General features: G+C 33.6%; 1 protein-coding gene and 1 pseudogene across 2 annotated transcripts; both read left to right on the top strand.

The window, feature by feature from the left end:
* Positions 1 to 2,672: 2,672 nt before the first annotated feature.
* Positions 2,673 to 4,402, top strand: LOC143605381 (peroxidase 21-like; annotated as a pseudogene). Its single transcript, XR_013148508.1, has 5 exons — positions 2,673 to 2,758; positions 2,881 to 3,028; positions 3,154 to 3,342; positions 3,531 to 3,696; positions 3,770 to 4,402. The product of XR_013148508.1 is annotated as a peroxidase 21-like (transcript).
* Positions 4,403 to 10,367: 5,965 nt separating this feature from the next.
* Positions 10,368 to 12,870, top strand: LOC143606986 (L-type lectin-domain containing receptor kinase VIII.1-like). Its single transcript, XM_077082593.1, has one exon. It carries the CDS (start codon positions 10,672 to 10,674, stop codon positions 12,787 to 12,789), a length of 2,118 nt encoding a protein of 705 aa, XP_076938708.1. The 5' UTR covers positions 10,368 to 10,671; the 3' UTR covers positions 12,790 to 12,870.
* Positions 12,871 to 16,375: the final 3,505 nt, after the last annotated feature.

Here is a 16,375-nt window from a genome sequence, read left to right as displayed (position 1 = left end):
ACCGACGTGTATGTAGAAGTGAAGATTTGTTTTTTATCATTCAATGAGCGTCTTGTATTTCATAAAAATTGGGAGCAATATAATCCTTACGTAAAGGCCATCCTATCCAACTTTCAGGCATTAAGATACGTTTCAAACGTGGATGATTATCATAAGAGATTCCCAACATATCATAAGATTCCCGTTCTTGAAAATCCACACTTTTCCAAACCCAGAAAACAGACGGAATTCTAGGATCCCTCCTCAGGGCAAATACTTTTATGCATACCTCTTCTGGTTATAATGAATTTGGTATAAATTTACTATTGACTTAACTACACATGTTATAACTATGATATCCCAACGTCAAATAAATGTAATTTTTCATTGACTATTTGAACTTGGTGTAGTGAATGATAAATCCCAGAGTTGAAAACAAGGATGCATTGTTGCCTAACTAGGAATTCCACATTCTAAGGTCAGAGTTTGTTCTAATCCAATTATGTTAATCACTTAATTTAAGAAGTGGTCCAAGATTAGATGCTCTTAATATTTAGACCAATAGGAGAAATGTTAGTTTTAGGAGTACAAAAAATAGATATAGTTTTTAGATTAAAAACTTCATGTTTATAGTTTTTTTTTTCTACTAGGAGAACCAGTGTCTAAAAAGTTACAAGATCTCGTCAATACCCTACTAACCAACGAGATTAGATAAATCGTAAGTTTTTGTTAAGTAGACGACATTCAAGAAGTTATGATAAAAAAAACAAGAAAATAATTACATGTACAATATTGGACTTTTAAACAACTCGATCCTCGAATTTTTGCATTTTCTATTCCTACTACTACACCAAAGGAAAGAAAATATAAAATGTCATTAAAGATCGTTTGTTTGTTGTGACGATTCTTTAAAAATACCAAGTTGTTCCCGAATCTCTATAAAACACACAAAGAGACAAATATTATAACTATCAACCCGATCAAGTTTTTCTTATTTTTTTGAACTTTCAAAGCTTTCAACCACACCATCGTCTCGCCGGTATATTATACATCACAACGGAAGGATAAACCATGACACTATGAGACACCAAATCCGCTTAGCAACCGAACATGTACCAAGAATATAATCACTAGTCACTTCATAATCATTGCATACCAGACATAAAACGTTCAAAATATCTATACAAACACTAAATTACGTATTGATCAAAATCTTTTGGTTATTGTTTTTTTATATATATTTTTATTTTTTACATTTTGTTACTAAGTAACACAAATTTAATTTTTACATCTAAGAACGGTTGGTGGGGCGGCTGTCTTGGTGTCGTTCTAATCATTTCAAGAACCTCCCAAATCAACTACTAATTTTATTTTCAATTTTCAATAATTTATCCACTCACTTCAATTATCAATCTTCATATATATTTTATTTAATATTATTAAACAAATTTAAATACTATTATTTAAAGAGAAAAACCACAAGATTGTATGCAAAATAGAATACAAATGTCATTTTTTTTATTTTAATTTAAAAAGATGTAGCGTTGTGGTCTAGTTGAATGTATGATCACGAGACCAAATTAATGATATAATAGGTGTGAAAATGTGAAATGTTATACCACTTAAAAATGCATCACAATAATCCACTTAAAAATGCACCACAATAATCTTGTCAGTTTTGGAATCACAGTTCCATTGATAATTATGTATTTGGTCATATGTAAGATAATTATATTAATGTGGACGGCTATTTTGGAACCTAAATTATGTTAAATACTGTAAGAAGTAAGAACTTCATAACACACTTGTATATTTTCTGTTTCTAAACTAAATATATTAGATAGTTACATAACCGTGCAGTGCATTTCATTAAATGAAGTAATCAACAAGCCGCCCTCTATACATGTTTTATATACTTTCATGTAAATTTACTAAATTTTGTAGATTGATCGAAGAATAAAATAATTTTACCTAATAAGAGTATAAGACCTTCTACATATCTAAAAAAAAGTCAGGCTCTTCACTACCCGCAACCCTCTTTCTTGCCTCCCCTCTTACATTTCTCGTCCTTAGTCGTCTCTGATGAAAAGATTCCACTCTTCCTTTCTCCTCGCTCACTCTCTACACCGTATTAAACTCGTCCGTCTTCCCTCCTTCCTCTCTTTTACGCTGGACACAAATTTCTTCCACTCAACCGTCATAGAAGGTTTAAGAAATACACCGAGTCGTACATTGATAATCGTTGCATGGACCTTCTCCATCTCTACAAACGAAGTGTAAGGACTCCTCTTTACTAGCGACCCTATTTTTCACATCCCCTCGTACATTTTTCATCCTTACTCGTCTGTGATAAAAAGATGCAATAAATATATCCCATAAAAGTGTTTTATGGTGTTCTTTTCATGAAAATTCATTTTCAAGTAGAAAACAAAATGTTTATGTATAAATACATAGATTATTTCTTATATCACAAATTGTTTATATAAATATAACCATTATATATGCTATCAATTTTAACAACACTAACCTTTTATAAATAGTTTGGCATATATAAGTGGATGAGGGGAACACAAAGTCAAAAAGAATAGGCCAAGTGGACAAGCTTTGCATGCTTGTAATATTTAGTTGCACTTGCAAAGACTCCTCTATATAAAGAAGGTTAGATAGTTGCAATACAAGTTCAAAGGTACAAGCTTATAAAGCATAGAGATTATGGCAATTCACAAGCTACTTGGCAACCTAAGCCTCATTTTCCTTTTATCCTTCCATTTTCATTTTGGTATTTCTACACACATTTCTTTTTCAATTACTTATACTTTCACAATTACTACATGTAAAGTATACATGTTAATTATGCACCTATGTGATTTATATTTATGTGTTCATATGCTATCCTTGAAGGTAACGGCGAACTTCGATTAAACTACTATTTGGAAAGTTGTCCAAACGCCGAAGAAATTGTTAAACAAGAGGTTATAAGTTGTATCATAAACATGGAAACACCGCGGTTTCTTGGATAAGAACTCTCTTCCATGATTGCATGGTTAAGGTGCTGATTTACGGTTTAAACTTCTTGGTTTTTAATAAAGTACTAGTAAAACGGATCTGTTTATCATAAAGAGATTCTTCGTTCCTGATCATACTTCACTATTGAAATGTTTTTATTTTTTATAGTCATGTGATGCATCAATAATATTGGAGAGCATAAATGGGATACAATCAGAAAAGAAATCAACAAGAAACATGGGAATGAGAAACTTCAAGTACATAAACACAATCAAAGATGCTCTTGAGAAGTCATGCGCCATGACAGTTTCTTGTGCTGATATCGTTGCTCTTTCGGCTAGAGATGGAGTCGTTTTGGTATGTAATTACGTCGTTTTTTTCGTAATTAAACAAGAAATCTTAAAGCAATTGTTACTAAATGATTGTATATATCTTTGCATGTCTCAGAACATTATACATGACTAAACCTCTAATGGGGTTAACCTTATTTTACAAGTTACAATATTTACTAGTTATTTACATTTTTTTTCACTTGTGTTACATAGTTGGGAGGACCTCATATTGATATAAAAACCGGACGAAAAGATAGCAAGGAAAGCCATTTTGCAGAAATCGACGAATTGTTACCTAACCATAATGATTCCATGACGTATGTTCTTTCGCGTTTCCAGTCAGTGGGAATTGATGTTGAAAGAACGGTCGCTCTCCTAGGTAACAATCAGTCACTTAAAACTATTTATACTATGTTATGAAACATTTGATAATCCAACTACTTTTGTTGTAGGTGCTCACTCGGTAGGGCGGGTCCATTGTGTCAACATTGTGGACGGGCTCTATCCAACAGTTGACCCTACCTTGGACCCAGACCATGCTGAGTATCTCAAGCGTCGTTGTCCCAATCCTAACCCAGACCCAAATGCGGTGGAATATTCGAGGAATGACCTACAAACACCTATGACCTTAGACAATATGTACTACAAGAATATTATGAACAACAAGGGACTACTTATTGTTGATCAACGACTTGTTTCAAGCCCGGCTACATCTTCATTTGTCGAGAATATGGCAGCGGATAACGATTACTTTCATCAACAATTTTCTAAGGCTCTTCTTATTTTGTCGGAGAATAACCCGTTGAGCGAGGACGAAGGCGAGGTTCGAAGAGATTGTCGATTTGTAAATAGTAACTAAGGTTTTGTCATGAACTTAAAAGGAATAAAGTTTGTAACATTATGAAATATATGTGGTTTAACAGCTTTTCTTTTTAATATATGTTTACTAAGATCATCATGTGTTGCTTCACCTAAGTGAATCTTAATATTTGAATACATGCATTAAAGTAATTCAGAAGGTTAAGTTTACAATTATTTCTTTAGAACGGTTGTTAAGCATTATAAGATAATATTTATTTAACAATAAAACTAAAAACGATCTTGGTGAATCATGTCTTTAAATATAACGGTCATTACTGACAAATACATTTTTTCCCCAGCATAATACTGTAAGTCTGTGATAACACGATAAAATACTTGGGAATCTTATCCTAAAGATTCAAATTAGCGATTATCATTAGCAACGATAATTTCTATTACTATTCAAACCATGCAATTATGGACGATAATTCCTGACATGTCATGGAGATAAATGAAAATGTCAACCCACATTCCACGTTTAATAAATAAGTAAACCTGAATATGACTCGTTTAATAACGTTGGTTAACTTAATAACCGGTCTAGGAAAATTTCTAAAAAGTTTTATTTAGATTTTAGAGAAGGTTATTTTAAAAAGTTCAAAGTTTGATTTTAGTTTTTATTATTTTAAAATTAATAATATTCTTAAATGAGTTATTTTTCCAATTTTAATATCTTTCACTTTTTGATTTCTAAAACAAAATATTCATGAGTTGTTCATGAGTTCTAACTTCCCCTTCTACAATCATTTCCATTCGCCTTATCTAAATCTCAAAACAATAAAAAAAATTACTAGTTACATAATGTTTCATTTTTGATAGTTTAAATTGCTAATAACTAGCTATTTCGAAATAAATATGTAAAACAAAGGTTTTTATTTAAGATGAGAAAGAAGAAAACAATAACAATAAAAAAAAGATGCTAATTACATAATGTTTCATTACTGATCATTTAAATAGTTGTACTAACTAGTTATTACTCGTATTAACAAATGAATACTAAGTTAACTTAATTGGATTTTTTTACTAGCAATTCGAATTAAAAAACCCTCCACTGATCTAAACGAAAAAAAAGTTACATACAAAGTATTAGTAACGGGTTTCTTAACCACGCTACCGAATTCAAATTAAAATCACAATTACAAGAAGAAGGCATAAATAAGAAACCGAAACAACATAATCGAAAAGAAAGTCTTTCTTATCAAGTTTTGAATAAAAAATCATCTTGTTTCAAGTATTCAAACGAAACCATCAAGTAGTGAAAATAGTCACCTTGACCACATCCTTTTTCTTTTTCACCAATCCAGCCGAATCCAACCACTTCAAAAGTTTTTCCGCCCCAAGCTGAACTTGACATGATTTTAAGTTGGTTTGACACTTTGACCTAACATGAATAGATATAATGGATGTGTTCGGGTTAAGATTTCAACTACTTACCCATGACACGATTGACATACATATACGAATTTACAGCCTTTGGGTTGACTAACACGACTCGTTTATTAATCAAGTCAACTTGACCCCCCCCCCCCCCGTTTAATAAATGGAATAACCTTTTTCTTTGAACGACACTTTTTTTCTATTTTTTTACTTTCAAGGAATTGAAACCATGACCTTTAATTGATTAAGAGACTTGTCTCTGACACTGGGTCACAAATCGACTGAACATCCGGTGAAACATTGTGACATTGTAGCAACCCATACGAGTGTGGGGCAGAGTGAAGCGATGTCGGGTCATGGTGGTTTGTGTGTTGGCTGAAAAGGCTAGAAGCCAAGTATTGATCAATAAAAGTTGTTCATCTATTTAGTTAAAACAATTTAAAAATGTGTTCTTGATAACAATTTGTTCATATTTTTGTTCGCATCACATTAATTACAAAAATTTTCATTTAAGCCTTAATTGTTTATTGTTTAAATTCTTACTAAATCATTAGGTATTATATAGTGAATAAATATTAAATGAGTCAATTTGGAAGTCTGAAACACAACATCGTTTTATGTTTGTTCCAACACGAATAAACATGGATCATGTTCGGCTTCATCTATTCATTAGCACATCACGTGTAACACCCCGTGTTATATAGAGGCACAAGCTCGATCATGCCATAGGATGGAATTGTAGTTATCTTAAAAATTAACTTTTTAAATAAAAAAATCACTCACGCTTAAACTTTGAATTTTGTTCGTCAATTTATCACAATTTGGATTTGATAATCAACAATTTTAATTTGAAGATGTTTGTTGAAATAAAACACCCTTAAGATCAACCTTGGAATACAGAATACTTAAAATGAGTTTGTTTTAAACGTTAATAACAACTCAAACTCAGTCAATGTATAAATCAACGTATAATGTTTGCATAGCACCGAGCGTGACAGTCATTTACGTGAGTGGTCTAGCATCTTACATACTCAAGTTACGTACTTAAGAGTTTTTAGTGCATAACAAATGGTGAGATCACGAGTGGACTCCTCTTTATAAAAAAAACTTATAATCCTATATACTTGTTAAAATCTCGATCACCCCCTACTTCTCGGTTCCTGGCCAGTCAAGCCCGCCCTAAACCGAAACTTAACATGAAAAAAAAAACAATATAAACATGATATGCATTAATTAGTTCTAATTTAAGCTACTGAGATTACATGATTTACATCTTCAAATAGTTTACTGTTCATATCTCACTCTATAGTCCATTATAGTATGAAGCTTTGAGTTTTCAATTTGGTCTCAAATGATATATATGGTCCTGTCTTTGGAATATAACTTTTTATCCTTTAGTAGCTGTTCCTCACGTGCCTTTCATTGATCCCGTTTTCTTTCTTTATTTTTAGCCACTATTATCCTGCCAAATTGCATGTGTTAGGTAGTGTTTTTGAGTATAGTTTTTAACAGTGTGACACTGTTATAATTTGTTCATGTAGATATAAAAAATACGACCCAACCAAAATATTGAACTTTTAGTAACGTAAACTGTGTTTAAAAAAGTTTTTATTAATCCTAACAATTAATTATCTTTCCATCACTGTCGGTCTTAATTAATAATTTGGTTGATAACGATATACATTTTATCATATTTGTTCATAATGGTCCATGACTAACAGGATACTAACGTCGTTAGTTGCAAGTCAGTGGAAAAACGATTTTGACGAAAAGTCACATGTTTTGCTGGAAAACTAAACCTAATTAATAGCATATGAACACCACCACCACCAACTGAATTACTATCAACTAACTACCACCACTTGAGCACCACTAACCGATTCCGAAGATGGTTTTAGGGTTCCGGCAACCTCAATAACTGGGTTTTAAAACTAGAAAAAGTTTTCTAAATGTCCGATTTGAGGTTACAATGATGTTTGGGACGAACAACGTTTTTCTAGCGACTCGCAACTAACGTTGTTAGCATTTTATTATTCGCCGACCGTTGGAAACAAATATGATAGAAGGTGGAATCGTTATCAGTCAGTTCGTTAGTTACGATCGTCAGCTGTCAAAAGATAATAGTTGAGAGTAATAAAAACCGATACACCTTTTCTTTTACACTTACTTGTGAAGGTAAAATATTAATATTATTGACATAACTTTATTTGTCTTAATGATGTAAATTCTCATAATCCCTAACACGTGTGGTTTACAAGTTACTACCAACTAAAGCAAATATCATGATCTAGTTGCATAAACCGTACCTCATAACATGGGTTTGATTTTAAATGACACGTTCGTAGAACTATTGTTTACTGATGTATTAACGACATTCTACGTATCTTTCAAGAAAATTTATGTTCGAGAATAAAATAAAACAAGTAAAAAGTTAGGAGTGTGATTGCTCACAGTAACACGAAACTGATAATTAGACATGACATCGGTCAAATTTTCATTATGATTTTTTATTGGTGAATGTGTCGTAATTTGGACTATAAAATCTAATTAGATAAAAAGAATTCCAAGTAAATGGCGCGTCATTTTTCATGTCGTTAAGGCAAACCAAGTTATTTATTTGTTAGAGTTGAATTGTCTTTGGCAACAAAAATTGAAAGTTATGATTGTCACCGGTTAAATTGTAAGTGTGGATTATTATTGCAGTTTGGACTATTAAAATATGATTAATTAAAAGAAATGAAATGAAGTAATAAATTTCAAATCGTACTTATATATGATGTCTGCTAAATTTGACGAGTTGTATTGCAATTGGTATATTTAACTAAACCGGTTGCGTTTGACATGTATTAAAATTAAATAGACCCGTCAAGTTCATATTAAAAAAATATAAAATATAAATTTAAAAGTTAAATTGTTAATCACTTTACAACTTGTTTAACTTATTTATAACTAGTCGACTAATTTTATGACCATCTTATCTATTAAGGTTAGGAGGCTCTTTGTATGTGGCATTGTATATTTCTCAAGTGAGAAAGTCTAACCCGATATGAATCACTGATAGACTTTTTTATGAACGGTAAATTTCTGTTATTCTGAAGACTTGAAATCAAGACCTTTCAATCTTTGGCGTTTACTGTTTTAAAGGCTTTTGTAACCGGCGCTAATAGACTTAACCCGACCATGTTTAACCCTAATATACAAACTCTAATAGTTGTCACCTTGTGTATAACATTTTTTCTATATGGTAAAGATGATAATGTTAGAAACACTTGTGAACGTAAATTATTGTGATATTGTCCATCGTGAACCTAAAGTTTCGACCACATACTTGGTTAACTCATGATAAGCATGCATCATCAATGAACACACAAAACTCGTTTGTTTTTCTCATGAGTATATATGTATGGTAATAGTTGAGTAGACAAGACGCCAAATCACATACAAGATACAATTACTTATTTCAATATTGTAAGTTGCAACAATTATATTATTGTCTTTTTCATATGTTTAAACACTTGGTTTGAGTGTTTTGTTTTTAATATCAAATATTTGTCTGGACGATATAACAAGAAACACTTTTTATTTCATTGAATACTAGAATAGTCATTACTTGTTAATCTAGTAGGTTTCACACCCGCAAATAGTGTAACAAGGATTTTATAATAAACTGGTGTTTGAACAAACCGTTTTACCGGATCATTGGTCGGATTGGTTAAACCGGTTTAAAAACGGATTGGCATTATATACAAGCATATACATATACAACGATTTTAAAGTAAAATAAAGTATGAAGTTTAAACAAAAACATGTATATAGAGTTTTAACTAACAAATAGATTACTAAATGATATTTAAAAAAAAACTGAATTTTGGTATTACCAGTAGCGTAGCTGGGCAAGCTTAAGATCAATAACGGCTTGATCCGGATTTTTCTTCCATTTAAGTATCATACAGAGAGAGAGAGAGATATTCATTGATTGTATACTCTTTTCTCTTGTTTCCGTATCACATCCAATAGGAATAAAGAATCTATTAGAGAATCCATATTAAAGAAAGGTCTAGCTCTTGGAATATTATGGTTAGTAAGATCGGTAAATTAAGTGAAGGTAAGGAAAGAGAGGCATACAAACCCTCGGCAAGTAAAAGCCTACATAGCAGTTCCAATGCTATGCTTTCAATAACTCAACCATCTCTCCTACCGAACGACATAACAATGTCTCTGAAATCCGACTTCAGGCTAAATGTGAGGTTACCCATTTTACCACCATTTCATAGAATCCTTCATATAAGGCTGACAATTTGTGTCTTAACAGGTTTTACATGTAAGGGATAATGAGGGAGTCTAGCATACTAATTTCAACTATTTAAGAAAATAAAAAATTCACATACGACACTTTTTTGATTAACAGGTCTTATCGTGTCTTTAATAGTTACCAAATTACCAACCCTACCTTCATATTCAAAATTTTTGAGAATACATAGCCAAGATTGTTAATAATCAGAAAGATTTAAAAGAAAATACATCAATAAAAGAACATTAACATACACTCATATCTATGGTCATGGATAGAAAGGTGAACAATATATGTTCTCACCATAACATGCCAAATGTTTAACATTTGCTTGTTTGTGTTAACATTTGGCTTTACTTATTACTTATTACTTATTAAGAATCTTGGTTTTCATCATAAAGAGCCTTAACAATTTGGAAAATGCATGCACTATAACTTACTAGCACCACATATTCTTTGTAAACATTAGTAGTCTTAAATACTATGCAACCTTAAGTTAAAGCCAAACCCCACTTCACAATTCACAATTCAACAATTCACAAATCATGTGGATAAAATAATAACTCATCTTCACATCATAAAACATTACCATTAGAGTAGCCACGTGTCCTCCAAAACACCCACTTGTCTCCCCTTGGATTCTATCTTTCATACCTCCCTTTCTTCACAACTATTCCTTGTTCTTTTCCATGCAACAAATCCTTCCATTCTCTCTCTCTCTCTCTCTCACACACACACAACAATATTATTATTATTGTTTCTCAATGACACTTATTAATAATCATCATCATCTTCTTCTTATTCTTAAGATCTAACTCCCACATCATGCTATCCATGTTCTTATTCTTGTTACTCCTTAGTGTCGTTTCCACCAATGCTGGTGCCGAAACGACGTCGTTTGACTTCCAAACACTCACACTCACTAGTTTAAAATTCTTGGGTGATGCTCACATGTTCAACAATAGTGTGCGCCTCACCCGGGATCTCCCGGTACCGAATTCTGGAGCCGGGAGAGTTTTATACAACAAACCCGTCAGATTTCGGCGACCGGGAGATCCAACTGCGGCAAATTTTGTCGCATTCTTTAAATTTTCAATACAAAATTTAAACCCGGAGTCGGTTGGGGGCGGGTTGGCTTTTGTGATATCCCCCGACGATGTAACCGTCGGGGAACCCGGTGGGTATATCGGTATACCCACCGGTGCTGTTGCTGTTGAGTTTGACACTTTGATGGACTTTGAATTTAAAGATGTTAATGGGAATCATGTGGGATTGGATCTTGACTCAATGATTTCGACAGAAGTTGCCGATTTGGACCTCGTAAATATTAATTTACGAAGCGGCAACCCGGTCAACTCGTGGGTCGAGTATTCCGGGTTGTCTCAGCAACTCAACGTCTCTGTCTCGTATTCAAATACTAAACCCAAATCACCTACGTTGTCACTAACCACAAACATGAACTCGTACCTAAACGAGTTCATGTTTGTGGGTTTTTCTGGGTCAACACTGGGAAGCACTGAAGTCCACTCGATTGAGTGGTGGAGCTTCAGTGCTTCCTTTGATGACCCAGACGTGTCTGGGTCATCAAAACCCGGTGTAAACCCCCCACCTCCCCCACCGACGGCGATGGGGACGTTTATGAACCCGTCCCGGCCGTCGATGGCGCCGACGGGTTCAAATGCCCAAACCGAAACCGCCCACACGACACAAAAACAGAGTAAATGTCGTAATAAATTATGTAAAGAAGGCGCTGGGGCGGTCGCTGGAGTAGTGACCGCCAGCGCCTTCTTTTTAGCATTATGCACAATCTTGTTAATTTGGGTTTATTCGAAAAAATTCAAACCCGCGAAAAAACCGGATCTTTTTGTGAGTGATATATTCAAAACCCCTAAGGAGTTTTCATACAAGGATCTTAGATTAGCAACCAATGGTTTTGACCCGACCCGGGTGATCGGGCACGGGGCGTTTGGGACGGTTTATAGAGGGGTGTTAATCGACACGGGGGATGTTGTCGCGATAAAGCGGTGTAGTCATAGTGGAGATCAAGGGAAATCGGAGTTTCTATCCGAGTTGTCGATAATCGGAACGCTTCGGCATCGGAATCTATTGAGGTTACAAGGTTGGTGTCATGATAAAGGTGAAATAATGCTTGTGTATGACTTGATGCCAAATGGGTCACTTGATAAAGCACTATTTGAGTCAAGGTTCACATTGGCATGGGTTCATAGGAAGAAAATATTAATGGGTGTGGCCTCTGCTTTATGTTATTTGCATCATGAATGTGAGAATCAAGTGATTCATAGAGATGTTAAAGCGAGTAACATTATGTTAGACGAAGCGTTTAACGCGAAATTGGGTGATTTCGGACTAGCCCGTGAAATCCAGCAAAACAAGTCGCCGGACCCCACGGTGGCAGCCGGGACAATGGGGTATTTAGCGCCCGAGTATTTGTTAACGGGACGGGCTAGTGAGAAAACGGATGTATATAGCTTTGGAGCAGTGGTGCTAGAAGTGGCTAGCGGGCGTAGACCGATTGAACGGGAGGTGATTGGGGTTGGGGTGGGGGTGAATGGGCAAAAGAGTAGTTTGGTGGATTGGGCTTGGGGTTTGCACCGTGAGGCGCGGTTACTAGCCGTGGCGGACGGGCGGTTGTGTGGTGAGTTTGAGGAAGCGGAGATGAGGAGAGTATTGTTGGTTGGGTTGGCGTGTTCGCACCCTGACCCGACGGTTCGACCCACGATGCGAACCGTGGTTCAGTTGCTCGAGGGCGAGGGCGAGGTGCCCGTGGTTCCGAGGGCGAAACCATCATTAAGCTTTAGCACTTCAGATTTATTATTGAACTTGCAAGATAGTGTGTCTGATTTGAATGAGATTATTACACTCTCAACTTCCTCATCTGACCATAGTTTCAAGGGTGATGCTGATGGGTTGCCCCTGGTTTGACCCGACCCGACCCGAGTGACCCGGATCCGGGTTTTGAAAATTTTGTTATAAATTCTTTTTTCTAACTCTACAGAGTGTATTTGAGTGACTTATGATAACATGGACAAGAAGTATAGGGACATGTGGGTCATTTGATGAAAGTGTAGGGTCTTATCATAACTTCTTCCAACTCAAAACAAAGTGTTGGTGTCATTTCATATGGGAAGATGCTTTGTGAAGTAACAATCAAAAAGGTCAAAAGAGCAATAACAACAACATGGAAGTTTGAGTAGATGTTTGGTAAAGTATACATGATTTTTTATTAATCATTAGTCCTTTATGTTTTGTCTTTCTTCATGTACAACTTTCTTTATGTGGGTTGGGACCGGTCCCAAGGCGTGTGGTCGTGTTTGTGGGTGCGGCTCGAGTCATGGTGTGGTTAGGTTAGTTGGAATGTGGCCCATAAGAGAAGATGTGAAGAAAGGAAATGTATGAAAGAACTAAGTTGATTGATTGCTACACAAGTTTGCCCTTAGCTACACTAGTTGATACTTGATACTACAAAGTTTCTTTTTGAAATATGTAACTTGTAGATAAAGTATAAAGAAAACTTTTCTTGTTGTCCACTCTAAGAAAATAAAATAATGAAATCTTACATCGAAAGAAGAAAGTATAAGAAGAATATGATGTAATTAATAAATTCCATTGAATCACTTGATCTTTTTCTCATATCAATGAGCATCAACAATATGTAAATGATTCCCGGTTTAAATGTTGATGTAAGTCTAGGGCTGTTCACGAGCCGAACCAAGCGAAGGCTTGCTCGTTGTTTGGCTCGTTAAAACCGAACAGAATCGAACGGTTGAAATTCGAACCGAGCGAAAACCGAAACGAGCCAGAATCGAATCGAGCATTTTTCGATCGAACATCGAGCGATCTCGAGCATTTCTTTTTCACTTTAAAATTTTCAATAAAAACAATTTCGAAAGTTGTAAATAATATATTTTATAAATAAATTAGTATTTTTTAAACAAACGTGTAATAGATTTTATAATTTTATTAAAAATAGTCTTAAGTGAGATATAATGACCATGTAAACAAACTTCTAGTATTCTAAAAACTTGAAGCGAACAAATAAAACTATAAAATTGACGGAATATGAAAAATTTAAAGGGGTAAAATTAATTGTAAGCTTATATTTATGTGTTTTGTCTATATATTTATATATTTGTTCATATAAACCGAACTGAGCAGAGCGACTCGTTTTCAATCAAGCGAAAAAACGAGCGAGCATTTTCCGAGCGAGTTTGAGCCACGAGCGGTTTGGACGGCCCTAGATGTAACACATCCAAAAATTTCATTTTTTAAATAGAAGATTTAAGTTTAACTTCTACTTGTGATAAAATATGGGTCTCGGGTTAAGCTATTGGATTTTCTCATATATGCAAGGTTTTCTCCTGAGAGTAGACTCTATTACTCGAGAAATGGAGATGATCAGATAAAACAGTAATCAATCAGTAATCTAAATAACCGTTAAAAAAAGGTGCATCAATAATATAAGCTTCCTAGAACATAAAAACCTCCAAAGATCATGAAATAAAAAAATAAACAAGTAATAGTAATCTCTTGAATGGCTAGTTTTTTAAGGTAGCATTAAACTACCATTTATAAAAATCATGACACTATCCTCTTTTATTAGCATAAACATCAATTAATGCTGTTAATATAGATAGGAATGGGCGACCTAGAATTATAATAAAAAAAATAAAAAAAAAAAAACTTTCATATACAAAGAAATTAAGATTTATGATGATAACAAATTTGAGTTTTATTATATAACAAAAATAGAGTAGATCATTGTACATCTTTGGATGAAAGATCACTCCTTTTTACTGTCCTCCAGCTTCACTACCCTCGACTACCATGAATTACGTTTATTGGTGGCCCCACTCATTTCAAGTACCTTAAACTAGGGGTGAGCATAAACCAGGTAAGACATGTCACACCCGGACCCATGACACCCGTTTATAGATTTATAGAGTCAGTTCCAGTAGCATATGGAGTTAATCGGGTCTTGAGTCGTGTCTATGTCCACCAACGTTTTCTTTACGACTTGAATTGTTTAATAAGTTTGAATTGGTTTATTTAAGTCAAGTTTTATGAGAAATTATCATTTGTGACATGCTCTTGTATACGTATGATGAAAAGAAACTTTTATTTGCACTATATATATTTCAGTTGATAATTTTTATAAATTGTTAGTTATGCTTGTGTTACTGTTTTCTATAAATTACAATACAAGCCTAGTAATTTTTCAATTTAAAAACCATCTCATGTCAAACAAACAGGGTCCAATATTAACAATCGGTTCTAAGACTCAGTAAACACATCTACAATCCGAATTGATTATTAACATTATTTACCTGGTCAGGAATGGGTATTGCTAGTAAGACCCGTTTGATCACCCTTACCGTAAACAAATTTTTAATTAAAAATAATTTATACTTTTAAAAACACAATTAAAACTAAACTTTTATTAATATTAAAACATTATATAATTCAAATTAAAGCGTCAAAATACAAAAACATAAAATAAAATACATACATACAAAATTAATGATATCAATCTCGTTCTCAGTCGGTTAAATTGTGGGAAATCAAATTCTAGGAAACCCAATTAATTTATGAAGTCAAGATATATGCTCAAAAAGTGATGGCTGACAATATTTTTTAATATATTAATTAATTTATACATATATTTTAAACCGAACATGTCCTATTGGTGACTTTTATAAGACAATTCAACCCTCATGGCACATGACCAACTGACCCCATAGATGATAGATCTTTAAGTTTGAAATTTTAACTAATCTATTTATTTACATAAAAACTAGTAGTTTTTAAAAACCACCAAGCTCTTCTAACTAAAGAACCTTGCCAAACTTGTTGGCCAATCTTGTGGGCTAATAGAAAATTTTCCAAACTCATTAGGCACTTAGAACGATTCACCTATGAACGAAGAAGAAATATTCGTCGATAAACGAACTGAATGAACACGGACGATTCACTTACTAAATTCGTATGTGATCACACAACTTAAACAAGCCACCTTATGTGTATATATTATATAAATAACTTATGTATTTGTTAAAATTTAAATGAACATAAATAAATAACATAAATGAATATATATATGAAAGCACATAAACAAGCGTTCGTGAACATAAACTAATGAACAAAAAGCGTGTTCATTTTCAACAAAATGGAAAAAAAATTGTGTTCACGTTCTCCGTTTATAAAATAAACGAATTTTCCGCCAAGCTATTTATGTGCAATTCACGAATGTTTGTTTCATTTACAGACCTATTATTCAACTTGAAGAATGCATCTAGTAGTATTACAAGACTGCCCATAGAAACAAAACCCATCTTTCGTGTACATTTGTCTATCGATTATTGAAACCTCGGTCGGTTTTACGGGTTGCAACAATTTCATGTGAATCTTAAAAAAAAGCCATAAAATTATTCACAAAACAATTTCAAAGGTTTTTAGTGATATAAGTAAATTTAAAATAATTTTCATAAAAATATTTAAAAGTTATATCACT

This window comes from Bidens hawaiensis, unplaced genomic scaffold (assembly GCF_021521415.1).
Source record: "Bidens hawaiensis isolate Kalapana, Puna unplaced genomic scaffold, B.hawaiensis_p1.1 tig00002123_1, whole genome shotgun sequence".
Taxonomy (NCBI): Eukaryota; Viridiplantae; Streptophyta; class Magnoliopsida; order Asterales; family Asteraceae; genus Bidens; species Bidens hawaiensis.
Note: the sequence above shows the minus strand (reverse complement) of the source record. Positions and strands in the feature narration are given on the sequence as shown.

Coding starts and splice junctions, on each gene's coding strand:
- LOC143606986 (XM_077082593.1), top strand. CDS start 10,672: ATGCTATCCATGTTCTTATTCTTGTTACTCCTTAGTGTCGTTTCCACC.